This window comes from Centroberyx affinis, unplaced genomic scaffold, assembly GCF_046629955.1.
Source record: "Centroberyx affinis isolate AG114_WGS23_722 - 3 ecotype Tasmania unplaced genomic scaffold, CSIRO-AGI_Caff_v1 ptg003015l_1, whole genome shotgun sequence".
NCBI classification, from domain to species: domain Eukaryota; kingdom Metazoa; phylum Chordata; class Actinopteri; order Beryciformes; family Berycidae; genus Centroberyx; species Centroberyx affinis.
In genome coordinates, this window is record NW_027281113.1 from 646,269 (window position 1) to 661,220 (window position 14,952).

General features: G+C 40.5%; 1 protein-coding gene across 5 annotated transcripts in view; it reads right to left on the reverse strand.

Moving 5' to 3' along the window:
* Positions 1–14,952, reverse strand: part of LOC139659073 (protein kinase C epsilon type) — an 82,881-nt gene that overhangs the window by 13,521 nt on the left and 54,408 nt on the right. For all 5 annotated transcript variants that reach the window (XM_071537290.1, XM_071537289.1, XM_071537288.1 and 2 more), the window contains one exon: positions 2,873–3,027. In XM_071537290.1, coding sequence (XP_071393391.1) covers positions 2,873–3,027 — 155 coding nt within the window. The remainder of the gene's footprint in view (positions 1–2,872; positions 3,028–14,952) is intronic.

The window sequence follows — 14,952 nt, forward strand, 5'->3', positions numbered from 1 at the left end:
GTCTTTGATCAGTATTAGGCGAGCTGTTGACGTTCTCTTGTGTCAGCTAATGCTGGCCATATTCCATGCTATGTGACCCAAAACAAAGAAATGCACTTGGCAAGAAATGCACTTGGCAATATTCTAATAAGATAAGATAAGATTACACTTTATTAATCCCCATGGGGAAGTTAGGTCATCGCAGCAGCAAAGTAATAGGATTCAGCAGAGAGAGAAAACAGACAAATATAATATAAGAGCCACGTCTGCTTGCTTGAATATAGATACTATACTAGAAATATGTGCTATATATGCATCATAACGCACCAACTAATGGCCATACAACCTGATTCCCATAAAAACACTTGGATGGAAACCCAGCTAGTGTAACAGAGAGAGAGAGAGAGAGAGAGGGGGGGGGGGGGGGGGGCAGAAAGAGACTGCGAAGGAGGGAGACGGAGGGATAAACAGAAATGAGGAGGAGGAGAGGGAGGATAGCGTGATGAAGGGGGAGGAAATGTCAAAAAAAAGGAAAAGTGAGAGAAAAGGCAGAGAGGATGAAAGGATGAAATTAAGAACGAAAGAAAGGAATCTCAGTAAGGAAGAGGAACTTAACATCATCTGTCATTTCCAGTCAGCCAATGATTCAAATGACCTTTCCTTCTCTGGTCAGGACAATACACAATTCACGTTTGATCGCTTCCCAGACTGTTTCCTCATTCCGTCACTGGTGGTGACTCAGTGTGTGTGTGTGTGTGTGTGTGTGTGTGTGTGTGTGTGTTTGTGTGTGTGCGTGCATGTGCATTTCATGGCATCATTTTTTAAATTTATGACTTCTTGGGACCAATATAACTCCAATTTCCATGTTTTTCCATGAAATGAAGGTTTACATAGTCCTTACAGTAACAGGCTGAGCAGGTTTTATGACAACTGGGTGAAAACCCCAGTGTAGAATTTCCATTCAATGCCTTATTTATAATCTAATATATAATTTCAGGCTTTTTGTTTTCACTGAAGATGCATATCACACATTTTGGAGCTACAAAGTTGCCATCCGACAGCAGTGATAATCTTTGTTCTGTTATTAGTCAATTGAACATAACTTACTGGGTATTTGCAAGTCCCAGGCCAGTAAAACACATCAAATGAGTGAATTGAGTGAGTGTTTATTCAAATGGGCCCTGCGTCTGGGAGCTCCTCACATGACATGACGAGTACTCGTATGTTAACATGTTTTTACCAGGGTATATATAAGGTCAAAGGTCAATTTTATCCAATTTGGGTCCTGGATTGAAAAAGTTTTAGGTTCCCCTGAACTAAAATGCCCCTGAGAAACTGAATGAAAAAACAAAAACAAACAAAAAAAAAAAAACAGCTGAAGGAATCCACAATGGGGCCTCTGACAGTGTGTGTGTGGGTGTGGGTGTGTGTGTGTGTATAGTACTTAATTGGGTGTGCATTGTTTGCAGGTATGGTTCCAGACGTGTAGGCATTTGTGTGTGTGTGGCAAATGATATGGAGATGAGAGGATAAACCAGGCGTCAGGGAACAGGGATAAATGGCCAGGATGAGGAAACATGCTGCCATAAACAAACAATACACACAGCCTCGTTACTGGGCAGAGGAGGGTACACACACACACACACACACACACACACACACACACACACACACACACAAGCAGTTACTTCTGACCTAGTTAAGACTCACGTGTGACTAGTCCGTTCTCTCTCTCTCTTGCACACGCACACACACACACACACACACACACACACACACACACAGATTGCATGATGGCAAAATCTAAACAGCAAATCAAACCTCAGATTCATGATGAGAAAACACTGGAAAGAAGAATTCGCCTATCTTACATAAAAGTTATTTCTGGGACACAACAGCCCTAAATCTGCACTTCGTCTGCTGTCCCTCACAATGGTGTTATGATTCAGGCTGCAGTTGCTTTGTGGGACCGGCTGTGTGTTTGGTAGCGGTTGACAATGATATTATGACTGTAGAGGACACAGACAGATAATAGTAGGCTGAAGGAGGGAAGTTGCGTGAAAAAGGACAATCTTCTCCAGCAGATGACAGCTGCATTTTGGGGTCACTGAGTTTGAATTTCATAATTTAAGATAACATTTCCGGTCATTCAATCTGAAAAGAATATTTAGCCTGTTTTTTTCATATACATTCTGCTGCTTTTGCTACACAGGGTAAAAAAAAATACGATGAATGTCTGCAGGCAAACATGACTCAATTTTAAGATTAGCTAGGAATATTAGCTATTGCTGTACCAATCATATGATATCATATCGAGGGATTTGAACCGCCAAGCACATGATTACAAGCTCACTTCTCTAACCTTTTGGCTACCAAATCTGAGGCCAAATGCTGACATCCAGGTTGTCATATCACTTTTTTGAGTGATAGCTCTAGTTATTATTATATTATAACTCTCTATCTTATAACTCTCAGCACGATATATAAAGGAAACCTATTTTACTTACTTATTTGATCTTATCAAGAAACAAATACAGGAGAATAGCAGGAGATAAAGTTAAAATAAGAGAGGAATCCTTATCAGCCAGTGACCAGCTCAGCTCTGCTACTGTTGTACCAGTGTTAACTGTAGAGATATACTGTATGCTAACACCATTAGCTTGGCTAGCTATATAGGAATATATTAGTACAGTTACCTGTTGAAGGAAATGCTAACAAGCTACCATTACTATCCATAGGTGTATAAACTATAGGCATTGTCTTGGTTATCTGTGGGCATATTGCGCATCTGTGGGCATATTGGGCATATATGAATATAACAGTTACCGGTTGAAGTAAATACTAAAAAGGCATCATTACTGCCCATAGGGGTATAGGCTAACAGTGTGGTTACCTGTATATAACTCCATGCTGGTGCAGGAACATCAGAGCAGACGTGACCTCGGCGGCATAGAAACGAGACCGGGCCTCGTCAAACTTCCTCGACCTTTGAATCTGGAACATCAGGTCTCCTCCGTTCACATACTCCATCACAAAGAATAACCGATCCTGGAGAGAGAGAGAGAGAGAGAGAGAGAGAGAGAGAGCGAGAGAGAGAGAGAACAGGGAAAGCGGTTACTCACTTTGCATGTATTGGCTTGAGTATTGGCTTTATGCTTCCATCTGCAATATCGGAAATATAAAAAGATGTGCGTTAGACATATTAAGCGAAACTCATTTTGAAACTCGAGCATTTCTCAAGCAGTTAGGGATTACATAAACTCAAGTGTGCATTTAAACTGATGGCATCAAATTTACAACACACTCCACGCTTACAAAACAAAATACAGGACTATGGGGCCATTACAGATTGTCTCCACACCCCTAAGACCCCTTCCTGTGACACACACACACACACACACACACACACACATACACACAAACACAAACACACACAAAAAACACTCTCTATACCGCACCCTCCAAGCCCTATTCTCTAGGCACCGAAAATGGGCTCTCTGGGAAAATGGCCCCCTTCCTGAATTCCAGCATGCTTCCTTCATATAGGAAATCAGATTGAGAGAGAGAGAGAGAGAGAGAGAAAGAGAGAGAGAGAGCAAGAGAGAGAGAGAGAGAGAGAGTGGAGAGCGAGTGAGGGTGTGTGTGTGTGTGAGATATAAAAAGCTCTCTATATAAGAACCAAGGACGAGTCCCTCTGAGCCATTGTCTGAGACCTCAGGGTTCACAGGAGTGGAGACCGTTTGCGGTAAAGGTGAACGCTGACACATATGTCACAGTCTGGACTACAATGAGGCGCTTCCCAAAACCCGCAGCATGTATTCACAAAGCCGAAGGCAAGGCCCGACGTTTCCCCGCATAACAGGAAGCACCCTGGTTGTGAGGCAGAGTTAGAGGCGTTGCACCCCTCCTATACTCCACAAAGCATTTGCCATGCATACAGGATGTAATGGATAAATGGATCCCATATAGGAGTGGTCAATGGTATACAGGCAAAAGGCAGTGAGTTATAATTAGTCTTTATTTAGGCAGTGATTCATCTAAAAATCTAAATTAAGGGTGTTAAAATATTTAGGTCTTTACTGGGCGTCTTCCTTGAATTCAAGAAAAAAGTTCACTTTTAACTTGCGGTTCTAATACTTACGTAACGCTAAAATATTACATTATATTCATGTGAAATATTTTAGATACTTTAAAAATACATATTTGATACTTGATGAATGCCTGGGAAAGCAAGTGTTTTTCCAGACAACGACAGCACAAGCAGACAATAATCCAGTTACGTAATCAAACACTGCTAACAAAGAAAGAGATGAATTCTGGGTAAAGGACAGGAAACCGTGTTTCGTCACAAAGTCATGGATGGGGTAAAATTCCTGTATTTCCAAGTAACAAGGATGTTACCAACTGCTGAATCAATCATCATGACTAAACATAAACCCCAAACCACAGGATTCGTTAAGGTCTTCTATCTGATTTGTATGCCACTTTTCAAAGTTGAGCAACATACAGTACTTAAATACTAAATACTTAAAAGATATAAAAATGAAGCTGATAAAAGTCATAAATTACTTAAAATAAGGTTAGAAAAACGTATACAATGGGAAAATACAACAGGAACAAAATCAGTTTAAAAAAGTAAAACATAAAATACAAAAACGAATGTGAAAGTCACACAGAATTTGTTCAAGAACAGCTGGGAAAAATTCCCCAGTTATTTTTTATTTCCTAGATGATAATAACAATATAAAGACTGCTCAGTGGTTCTTAATTGGCTAACTAGAACATTACTTAATGAATGGTCCATACAGCACTATGTGATTTCATTCAGTTCAAAAGGTTCTTTCAAACAAGTCTTACAGTGCTGCTGCTGTACTTATCAACGCTACAAGTGGGGAAAAACAAAAACAATCTACTGGTTCTGATAAAAACCAAGTTCTTCTCAGATGTAAAAGACATTAACAGGTTCATACAGAAGCACAAATGGTACTGCAAGGATGTAGAAGTATTATAGGTTGTATTTGCATATTCTATAGTTTTATGTGCTTCTTTGATAGCTCTTAATCATACGTATCTGCAAAGCAAGAAGGTGAAGGAATCTTCTTGGACAATGATTGCTTAGGATCAGAGCGTGCTTGAACACTGTTGTTTGTACCATACTGTCCACAAAGTTGGTTTACAATGAATAGGAATGATGAGTTATTTCCTTATGAGATGGTACGATAATGCACTCATAAAAACAGAAATATAGCACCAACAGTGATTATGACCGCAGTAACCACTAACTGGCAGTGTAAAGCACTTTTCCTTCATTGAGTGCAATATTACCCAGATTGTGTGCAATCATATTTGTCATCTGGGACTGTTATTGTATTGGTCACGAAGCAGTGAACACCAATAGGCCCACAGTGAGTTTAGTGTCAAATTGTTCTAGGTGAGTGTGTCTGGTGATGAGATCTGGAGGTCAATTGACCATTTGCAAAATAATGATTGACATAATGATCCACCAATCCGTGCTTAGCTTCCATCTACTTCCTACGGCATGTTGAAGTACAAAAGTACGGCTTTTGTTGCAGTGGTTTGGCTCTGACAAGGACATAACACCGTAAAAATGTGTTTTTGGGGAACCACTGAGTCGGATTGTAGCGTCTATGGTAGCGCCCATCTTCAAAGTGTGTCAGAGATAGCAACAGTAACTAAAGGGGGCGGGAGTTAACAGAAATGTTGCAAACGGTCAATTCCTGAGAAAACGCAGGAAAAACAATGTGCAGGAAATTAATGAGTAAGGGTTACAGTTAAGTTGCCACCCTGTTTTGGGTTTTGTACAATGATGCTAGTTTCCATGGATCAATTAGACCTGTACTGAGTTAAATTAATCCAGCAGTTCAACCACATCAGCTAGGCTTTTCTGGCCAACTTGCCCACATTCAAAATCCATATTTCAAAGCCAACCTCCGGCTCTTGTCTTTTCTCCAGTGTTAAGCTGAAGGGGCCTAAGGACCCGGTCTTACATAAGTGTCCAACGCTCCACCTCAGCAAGATTTCTCCCTCTTTCTCCTCCTCCTGAAAGCGAATTTAAACAGGATGTCGAAATAGTTTGTTTAAATGTACCGAGGGTCCCGGCTGGTCCCACCCAATCAAACGTGAATAAACATTTCCTGACTGTAATTAGAAATGTACAGATACTGGCTTCCCAGTGCTGACACACACACACACACACACACACACACACACACACACACTTATACATACAGTATATGCCTATATGTGCACACGCATGTGCACACTAACACAGATGCCCAACCCAACAAAGACAATTGTTGGGTTGGGTTGATGGTTATCTGACCATTGTGTGTGCGAGTGTGTATGTTTGTGTGTATGTGTGTGTGTGTGTGTGTGTGTGTGTGTGTCTGTGGTGACAGACGTGTCCTCTCTATGCCACCCCAGTGTAATGTATGTGGATCCAGTCTGAACTCGCCCCTTACATAACCCACTAACCATTTATTATCTCTTGTTCGCTCTCACACACACGTACACACACACACACACACACACACACACACACACACACAAATACCACAACTTAAACATGTCTTCCTTTGTCTCCTGCTTCATAGGACATGTTCCATAACACAGACAGAGAGATTTTCTTTTTCAAAGTACGATTATCCAACATAAAAGCTTTATGGATCATGGACCCTTCACAAGAATACATCAGCTCTTTATATGAAGTTCATATAGAGTAAATACACCCATGGAAATCAGTAAAAGCTGGGAACAATATGAAAGGGAGGAAAGTAGGGTTTTGAACTTTTGTCCATGTACAAAAAAAGTGAATTGGTGCCCTATTTTTCTCGGAACATTACAAGCCATTACCGTTTGGTCGTTAGTCATTACCACACAAAGCTCTCCCAAGTAAAGATGCGGTCAGTGATTTTATTCAACAAGCCCTAAAACCTGTTTGGTTTCGGACTGGGGTTTTGGTAAAAATGTGTTTAATGTCCAATTAGCGATTATCGATTGCTTCATCTGTTTTGGTGCTTTCAACAAGAGAGGCCATTTTTGAGGAACTCGATATCACGCTGTATATTGTCCAGAAATTTACTGTTCATCTCCTTGTGAAGTCCACTGCATGCATTTTATGGACTGTGGCTTTAAGAGGTGGGCAGGATTTTTTATTTTTTTCATCACTGATAGCGGCAGGAAATGATTCTAATTGGAGGACAGAGTGTATTGTGTGTGGCCCTGGAACCTGATCAAGAATGTTTATCCTTAAAACCTCAAGCATTAAAAATGAAGCCCTTGCCATAGCGCTAAGCAGACCACTCACTGACCAGTGCACACACACACACACACACACACACACACACACACACACACACACACACACACACACACACACACACACACGTATGCATACACAGACACAGAGAGAGAGAAAGACACCTTTGACATTTTTAACAGTAATAGTGCAGCGGTATGTGGTCCAGAATGTGCAGTTTGTGTGTGTGTGTGTGTGTGTGTGTGTGTGTGTACACAGACATACAGACGCCCCTACACATTCACAAGAGGACAGACAGGCACATACAGGACAATCAGTCAATGTCCTCTCTTCTACCCATAATCAAACACCCACACACACACACACACACATACACAGACAGATACACACACACACACAGATTCAGCACACTCCACTTAACCATAGCTTTATAAGGCCCTGACTTTCCTGAACGTCTGTTTCTCATGAAACTAATCAAGACAAACTGTTCACTTACCAAACTGTTTTTTTTTGGGGGGTTTTTTTACCAACAAACCCAAGTGTTCTGTTCTCTTGTTTTTACAGGAACTAGAAGTAAGGAGATATTATGTGGGAGAATCAATAGCCTGCGGCACGTCTTTGGTTCCTGTCAAAACTGCAGTAGCACAGTCTGAGTGTGAATTTAACATGCAAGAACAACGCTCACACACATAAACTCATGTGCATGAACATGAATAGTGAATAGTGTAGACACACGCACACACACACACACACATACACACACTGCTTCCCCAGCCAAATATGTGTCAGTGTGGTGCAGCAGAAAGTTGTTCTTTTCCGAGCTAGTCATTACTGGAGACATGTTTTGCTGTTCTTGGGAAGAAATACAGGCACACACACACGCGCACACACATACACACACAGTTCTGCTGGAAAGGGGCAAACAAGGAACTGGCTTCAGAACAGACATGTACCGGCCATCGCTAAAGCTCTAGCCTCAATTTAATCCTCTGTTTCAATTTGTCACCCTTCTCTCCTCTCAACCACTGAGTGTGTTTACATGCAGCCTGGTAATCTGACTGAGCTATCTGACTTTTAACCTGATCAGCCTCGACCAGGTTGAAACTTGGACCTGGTTGAAGGTGCAGGGTGGCACAGTGAGTGGAGAGGTCACACTATTCACAAAACTTTCTTACAGTAAGAAAAAAATTCTTCTCAAGTGCCACTTTTTTCTTAACTTTAGTCTTAAGAAAAAAAATACGAAAAAATTATATTCTCAAAAACAGTTCTTATATATTTTCTTAACTTTCTTCTTATGTTTCTTCCTCAGAAAAAACTTAGGAATAAATGGTATTCTTGAAATGAAAGTTCTCAAATTTGTTCTTGATTTTTTTCTGTCTTAAAATTCCTACAGTGAAAAGGTAAGCCTCTAATATTATATATTTAAACACATTTTAGACAAGTAGGTTATACTTCAAAGTCTTCATAGGTTCCCCTACACCTAACATTAAGATTAACATTTATTGTAAAGCTTTATTTGGTGTAGGGCCTCTGTCTCATGTCGGTTGAAAATAAGCTAGCAAATTTTACAGTTACCAACAGCAACCAATGTTTAAATCTTTGCCCTAGTTGCTCTAAATAGGTTTTTCCCCCAATTGTTTTGTAGATGGAAGCACTTTGGGTTGCCTCCTAGCCTCGTCTCCTAGCATCAATGGCAGTAAGCCTAAAGTGTATTAACCATAATTAATTCAGGCCCTATTTTGAGAAGTTCTTAAGTAGGAAAATTAAAGAAATTCGTAAGAAATTAGACTGTTACTAAGAAAATATTGAGGAATTGCACGTAAGAGCCTTCTTAAGAACTTCCTAAAATGTCCTCTTATGTCATTTCTTAAGATATATCTTAAGAACACATTGGTGAATCCGGTCCCTGGTTCCCACTGAGGCCTAGACGCAGTGGTGGAAAGTAACTAAGTAAATTTACTCAAGTACTGTACTTAAGTACAATTTTGAGATACTTGTACTTTACTTGAGTATTTCCATTTGATGCTACTATATACTTCCACTCCACTACATTTCAGAGGGAAATATTGTACTTTCTACTCCACTACATTGACACAATGGATAATATAACAAGCTTTTAAAATACAACACATTGTTAAAGATTAAACCAGTGGTTTCCAACCTTTTTGGCTTTTGACATCTTACAAAAAGCAGTGTGTAGTCGGGTCACATTTCAGATGTCTGTGAGTTGTTAACAACTCCACCAAATAGTGATTTTTCCCTCTAAACCTCACATGGTTTCATTTCAGTAAATGTTCAAATGATCCAATATTTCAGCAAAAATCAAAGATTAGAGAAAAAGTACAAAAACTGAAAACAGATTTATGTATTAGAACTTTGTTTTTTCTTCTTTCCTGTCCCATTAATCATCTCACGACCCCTCAGATTTATCTGGTGACCCTTTGGAGGGGCCCGACCCCTAGGTTGGGAACCACTGGACTAAACTAGCTAACTGTATATAAAGTAGATCAAACTAGCTCCACCTCCAGCAGCTACAACAGTAACATGCTGCTTACACACTGATGCTTCAGTATTAATAATCTAATGATGTCATATATAATAAAATATCAGTCAGAGGGACCAAACTACTACTTTTACTTTAATACTTTAACTACATTTTGCTGCTAATACTTATGTACTTTTACTTAAGTTAATTACTTCATGCAGGACTTTTACTTGTAATGGAGTATTTTTACATTGCTGTATTGGTACTTTTACTTAAGTAAAGTACTTCTTCCACCACTGACTAGATGCCATTTCCAAGCAGTAAATACATTACATATTTACACATGCATAAACAGCTATAAATGTCTACTAAACTTTCACTTTTAAACCCTATGTAGCCCCATTTTAGCCAAGAAGTCTATAACCATTTAGAGATCTTTTAAATAGCCAATCAACATACAATTTCTCAGTGGGTTTCAAGCCACTCTGTCGACGAGCATCCGCCCTGCTGAAGTGTCTCTGAGCAAGACACTGAATCCCTACCAGCTCCAGGGGCATCAATAGTGTATTACATTTTTGTCACCATTTTGAAAATCTATCAAATGGGAGAATTTCAGTGTAATTGCTCTATATAAATGCTTCATCAAATCAGACACCTCTGATTAATTTCATTGAAACATCTCATGGCAGTGTGGCACTTTAGTCTGTATATGTGTGAGTCGAAATCAGAGACATTAAAAAAAAAGGGGTACAAAGCATCCATTCTGATTACATGGTGTTGATGGAATTGTTAATAATTAAACAGAGTAGCTTTGGTTTTATCTGTAATTTCATATTCATTATCAACCAACACTGGGAGATATAGCGACTGAGAGAGAGATAATGAAACGCTCATGTAAGATGTCCTCCTCTTCTCTGAAACCCTTGCAGCCACACACACAAACACACACACAAACACCCACGCACACACACACACAAACATGTTCCCACGTTCCTCCCTGCTGGGGTCAGCCAGAAGGGGTGGGGTCAGGAGGCGGGGCTAAAGGAGAGAGGGTCCCATTAGCAGATTCTCCAAACAGTGAACATCAGGATGAGAGAAGAAGAGTAAAAGAGGTAATTCCATGTCAAGCGGAACCGCAAAGTTGCATATTTCCAGATATAAGCAAATTTATTTCAAAGTCTTGGAACACAAACTTGATTTTACCATTTAATTTCCAACATTGTTTGTTGGGGCCCACTGGATTACCTGACTTGGATCTTCTCCCAGTGTATTTATTATACATTTGTTTTACAGCCTCTTAATAAAACATTAACCACAATCACCCTTATCTTGAAACTTAATGTCCAAAGCTAACTTTCATTATGATACTGTCTAGGCTGAGCTTCCACTTCTTACCATCTGTATCTTTTCATACCACTGCAAATGTGATATCCATTGTGGATTTGACAACTTGAAATAGGACAGAGGCAATGTCATGTTTTCCCTAGGTAAAGCAACAGAACCATGACACTTAGATGCTATATTGTATGGACACTTAAAATGTGTTGTTTTATATAGTTATAAATAGTAAATTCCCCCCCTTTTGATCACAATGAATTTGAACATAGAGGAACTTTCATTTGTTTTGTTTGTGTTTTTTCTTTTGAACCAGACAAACAATTTTTCATTCAATTCAAATCATTTGGAGTCTGAATATTTTTTTTTCACCAGTAAGTACTCCGACCACTGCTGTCTTTAACTATGAATGCGCACTCACTCACTAACCGCTAATCATATTTGGAAACCTTAGAACCTTAGAAGCAGCCTTATATGGTTCTTCACAAAACTTCATTCATATAATTCAAGACCAGTTTGATCAATGCTTGTGAAAATTACCAACTCTCTCCAAAAGCTAGCACACAGACAAATAATCTGTGATTTCATCAAAAGCTACAAAACAAAACCTACACTGACATATTTGACTAACTTGTTGAATGTTGTTTTTAAGCTTTTGCATTCAAATGAGCTAGAGTAAAATTACACCTGGTTCTGTCACTGTAAGTGAAGTCATCTGTAAATGTCTTCTGTTTCATGGTCAATGGAGCAGCACAAAATTTAACCTCGTAACAACTGTGTTTCTCATTGCATGCAAGAGAGCTGTTCATTTACACCTAGACACACACATGTGTCCAATTCTAGACTGTCCAAGATCACACAATGAAATATATGAATCCTGTTGGTTTTAAAACTGATTGGTACCTGATTGTTAGACTGAAGTACAGCTTTACTCTGACCTTAAACTCTGAGCCTTGAACCTTGCCAACAGCATATCTGTCCCAACTTGAACCAAATCAGAGGGGAAATGTTTGTTTTTCTGAGCCCAAAAATAGGCAAAACAGTATCTTGTCAGTAAGTGTCAAGAAGAACATGTGTTTTTCCTCTATTACTGTAAGATAAGGTTACGGAATGGATTTCTTTGTAATAAATCCTCTAACAGACAAGAATTGCCAGAACTTTTGTCAAAATAAGCTGCTGGCATGGCCTAAAGGATTTAGCAGTCATATAGTCTATGACAAGGGAATTAAAAAACAATTAGCACCACCCATAGCCTATGCAAAAATAGACTGCTGACATTGATCAACATATATTCAAATACACAACTTTCCATTTGTACAACCACTGCCTCAGCGGTGTATGATGTATAAGGATGCTGATCTATATTTTTACAATGTATTTGAATGCACAATTCTCTGTCTCTGTGCCAAGTACCCAGTCACTGTCTAGAGCTATCACAGACAGTGTGAAAGTAAATGGATTGCCAGAGTTTCACAACTACAGGAAAATAACTGGCACTGCATGTCTCACAGCATAGATCTAAAACAAATCATGTTTGTGCTTAAACAATATGAGGTGGAGTCTGCAGGCTAGTGGACTGGAGCACAAGGCTACTAGCCTTTTGAGGAGTTTTTCTTTCCTTTCTGTGCTTTTGAAAAAGTAAAGATCTAGCAGGCAAATGTTCCATTTTGTTTTAGTTCAAATGACTGAAATAAAAAAAGTCTCCATGGGAAGAACCTCCTCTTCCTCTTCCTCACGTACATCCACCTGCTGCAGCCTGGCGGTGATGCTGATGCTTACATCCCTGCTTTCTGTCACCTGCCAAGGTTGTATGACGCTCCCTAGTCCCCCCATCTCTGTGTCTCTGTCTCTATCTGTCTTGGTTTCTATCTCTCTTTCCATCTTTCCTTGTCTGTCCATCAGTGTCTCTCTTTCCTCAGTAGAGGAGAACAAAGGCTCATTGAGGTACCTGGCTGGTTTCTGGCTGCCCCCGCTCCCTCTGATGTAATACCAATTACAGCTCATTAAAAAACACTCACTCTGCCACTCTCCTCGCACTCTCTGTCCTGCTCCTCACGTCTGTTGACTCACTTTTGGCCAAACCCTCTCTCTCTCTCTCCTGTCTTTTCTCATTTTCATTCCTCCTTCTATGCCTCTCTTTATCACTTTCCCTTCCCTCTTTTCAACAAGGCCAACCATCTAATCCCTGTGTGTATGACAATCTCTCTCCTGTTGTCTGGAACCGGCTTTCCCGGTCTTTCTTTTTTTTTTTCTTCTTCTCCCTCTCTCCCTCTTCCAATCCTCCCCCTTCTCTTCTCTCCCCCTCCGTTTCTCCACTCGCTTCATCCCGGCCTTCCCTCCGCTAGGCCGGTGTACGCGAGGCCCGAGCAGGACGGGCCCAGCGCTACTGTTGTATAATGTTATTTACATTTCTCTGCAGTAATTAGGCCGATAGGGGCACGGCTGCGATCCCACAGTCGATTAGGAAGGACAGAGGGAGGGGAAGGGGGCGAGGAAGAGGGCGAGGAAGGGAGGGAGGGAGGGAGGGAGGGAGGGAGGTAGGACATAGGTCATACAAAGTACAGAGACATTCTCTGTGTGATTTAAATGTAGACATACACACAAACTCTCTCTCACACACACACAGAAACACGATCTGGCATGTGACATCACTACCACACTGTTCATCACGATGTAAAGGGAGAGTATGTGTGTGTGTGTGTGTGTGTGTGCGGGCTCCGGCCCAGGAGGCAACAAGTCTGGACACAGAGCGCTCAGTCGTAGGCCTCCAGGTAAATTAGCCATTGAGGGGACTTGCAGTGAAGCGAAGTAGAGAGAGCGTATGAACGAAGGAGGGAACGAAAGAGAGGGGGGGGAGGAGAGAGGAAAAAATGTCAATCGGAGGTCAGAGTCGACAAAGAGACAGAGAGAGGGAAGAAAAAAGGGGGTAAAGAAAAAATAAAATTGCTGCCACACACTGCGCTCTTGTTTCTTGAGTGAAAAATGTGATTAGTGGTGAGTGATGATGAGGGAAAGAGAGAGGAAGAAATATGAGAGAGCAAGAGAGAAAATGATGATGAAGATGTGAAGCAAGAGAAGAGAGGCAGAGAAAGAAAGAGAAGCGATCTCATGATAATCGTCATCTCCCAACACTCACACCTTTGTGTGTTCCTCTATCTGTCTGCTTTTGTAACTGATGCACGACTGATCAGAGAAACATCCAATATTATTCTGGTGTGTTTATGTGTTTGAAAGCTCTGAAAATAAATTTGAGAGTGCAACAATGTCTTCAATCCAGTGAATCAGTTCATAAACAAATCCTGTACTGGGATGACAAGGTGTCATCTGTAACTAGAAGGGCACTCGGAGAGCACAGACCTCCGCCAAGGTTCGTGCTATTATTGCTTGTTCGTGAGTCGGATCCGGATCCGCTCCAAAATTGAATGGGTTCTTCCTTGGCCCATGCTACACCCTTCCACAAAGTTTCATGAGAATCAGGCCAGTAGTTTTTCCGTAATCCTGCTAACAGACAAACAAACAGACAAACAAACAAACAAACGGCACCGAAAACCTCCTTGGCGGAGGGAATTACCATCTGGGCCATTAACATTTTGTATGTGTATGTAGTACATCTGTTTTCACCATGCCTATTGTTAGCCTGTATTAGTCTTATACTCTATACAGTCTGTTGTTGTTGTTTATAATCTGTCTATACTTTAAATCCAGTATACACCTGTACATCTCTATGACACCTTTGGCATCTACAAATCTCAGTTTTTAATGGAAGTACAGATTCCAAGATGATCTTTAACAAATGCCATGGTTGGCACCCACCGTCATTAACAAAAGGACATATCAGGTTGAAATATATCCCTCAGTACAGGCCTGCATAGGC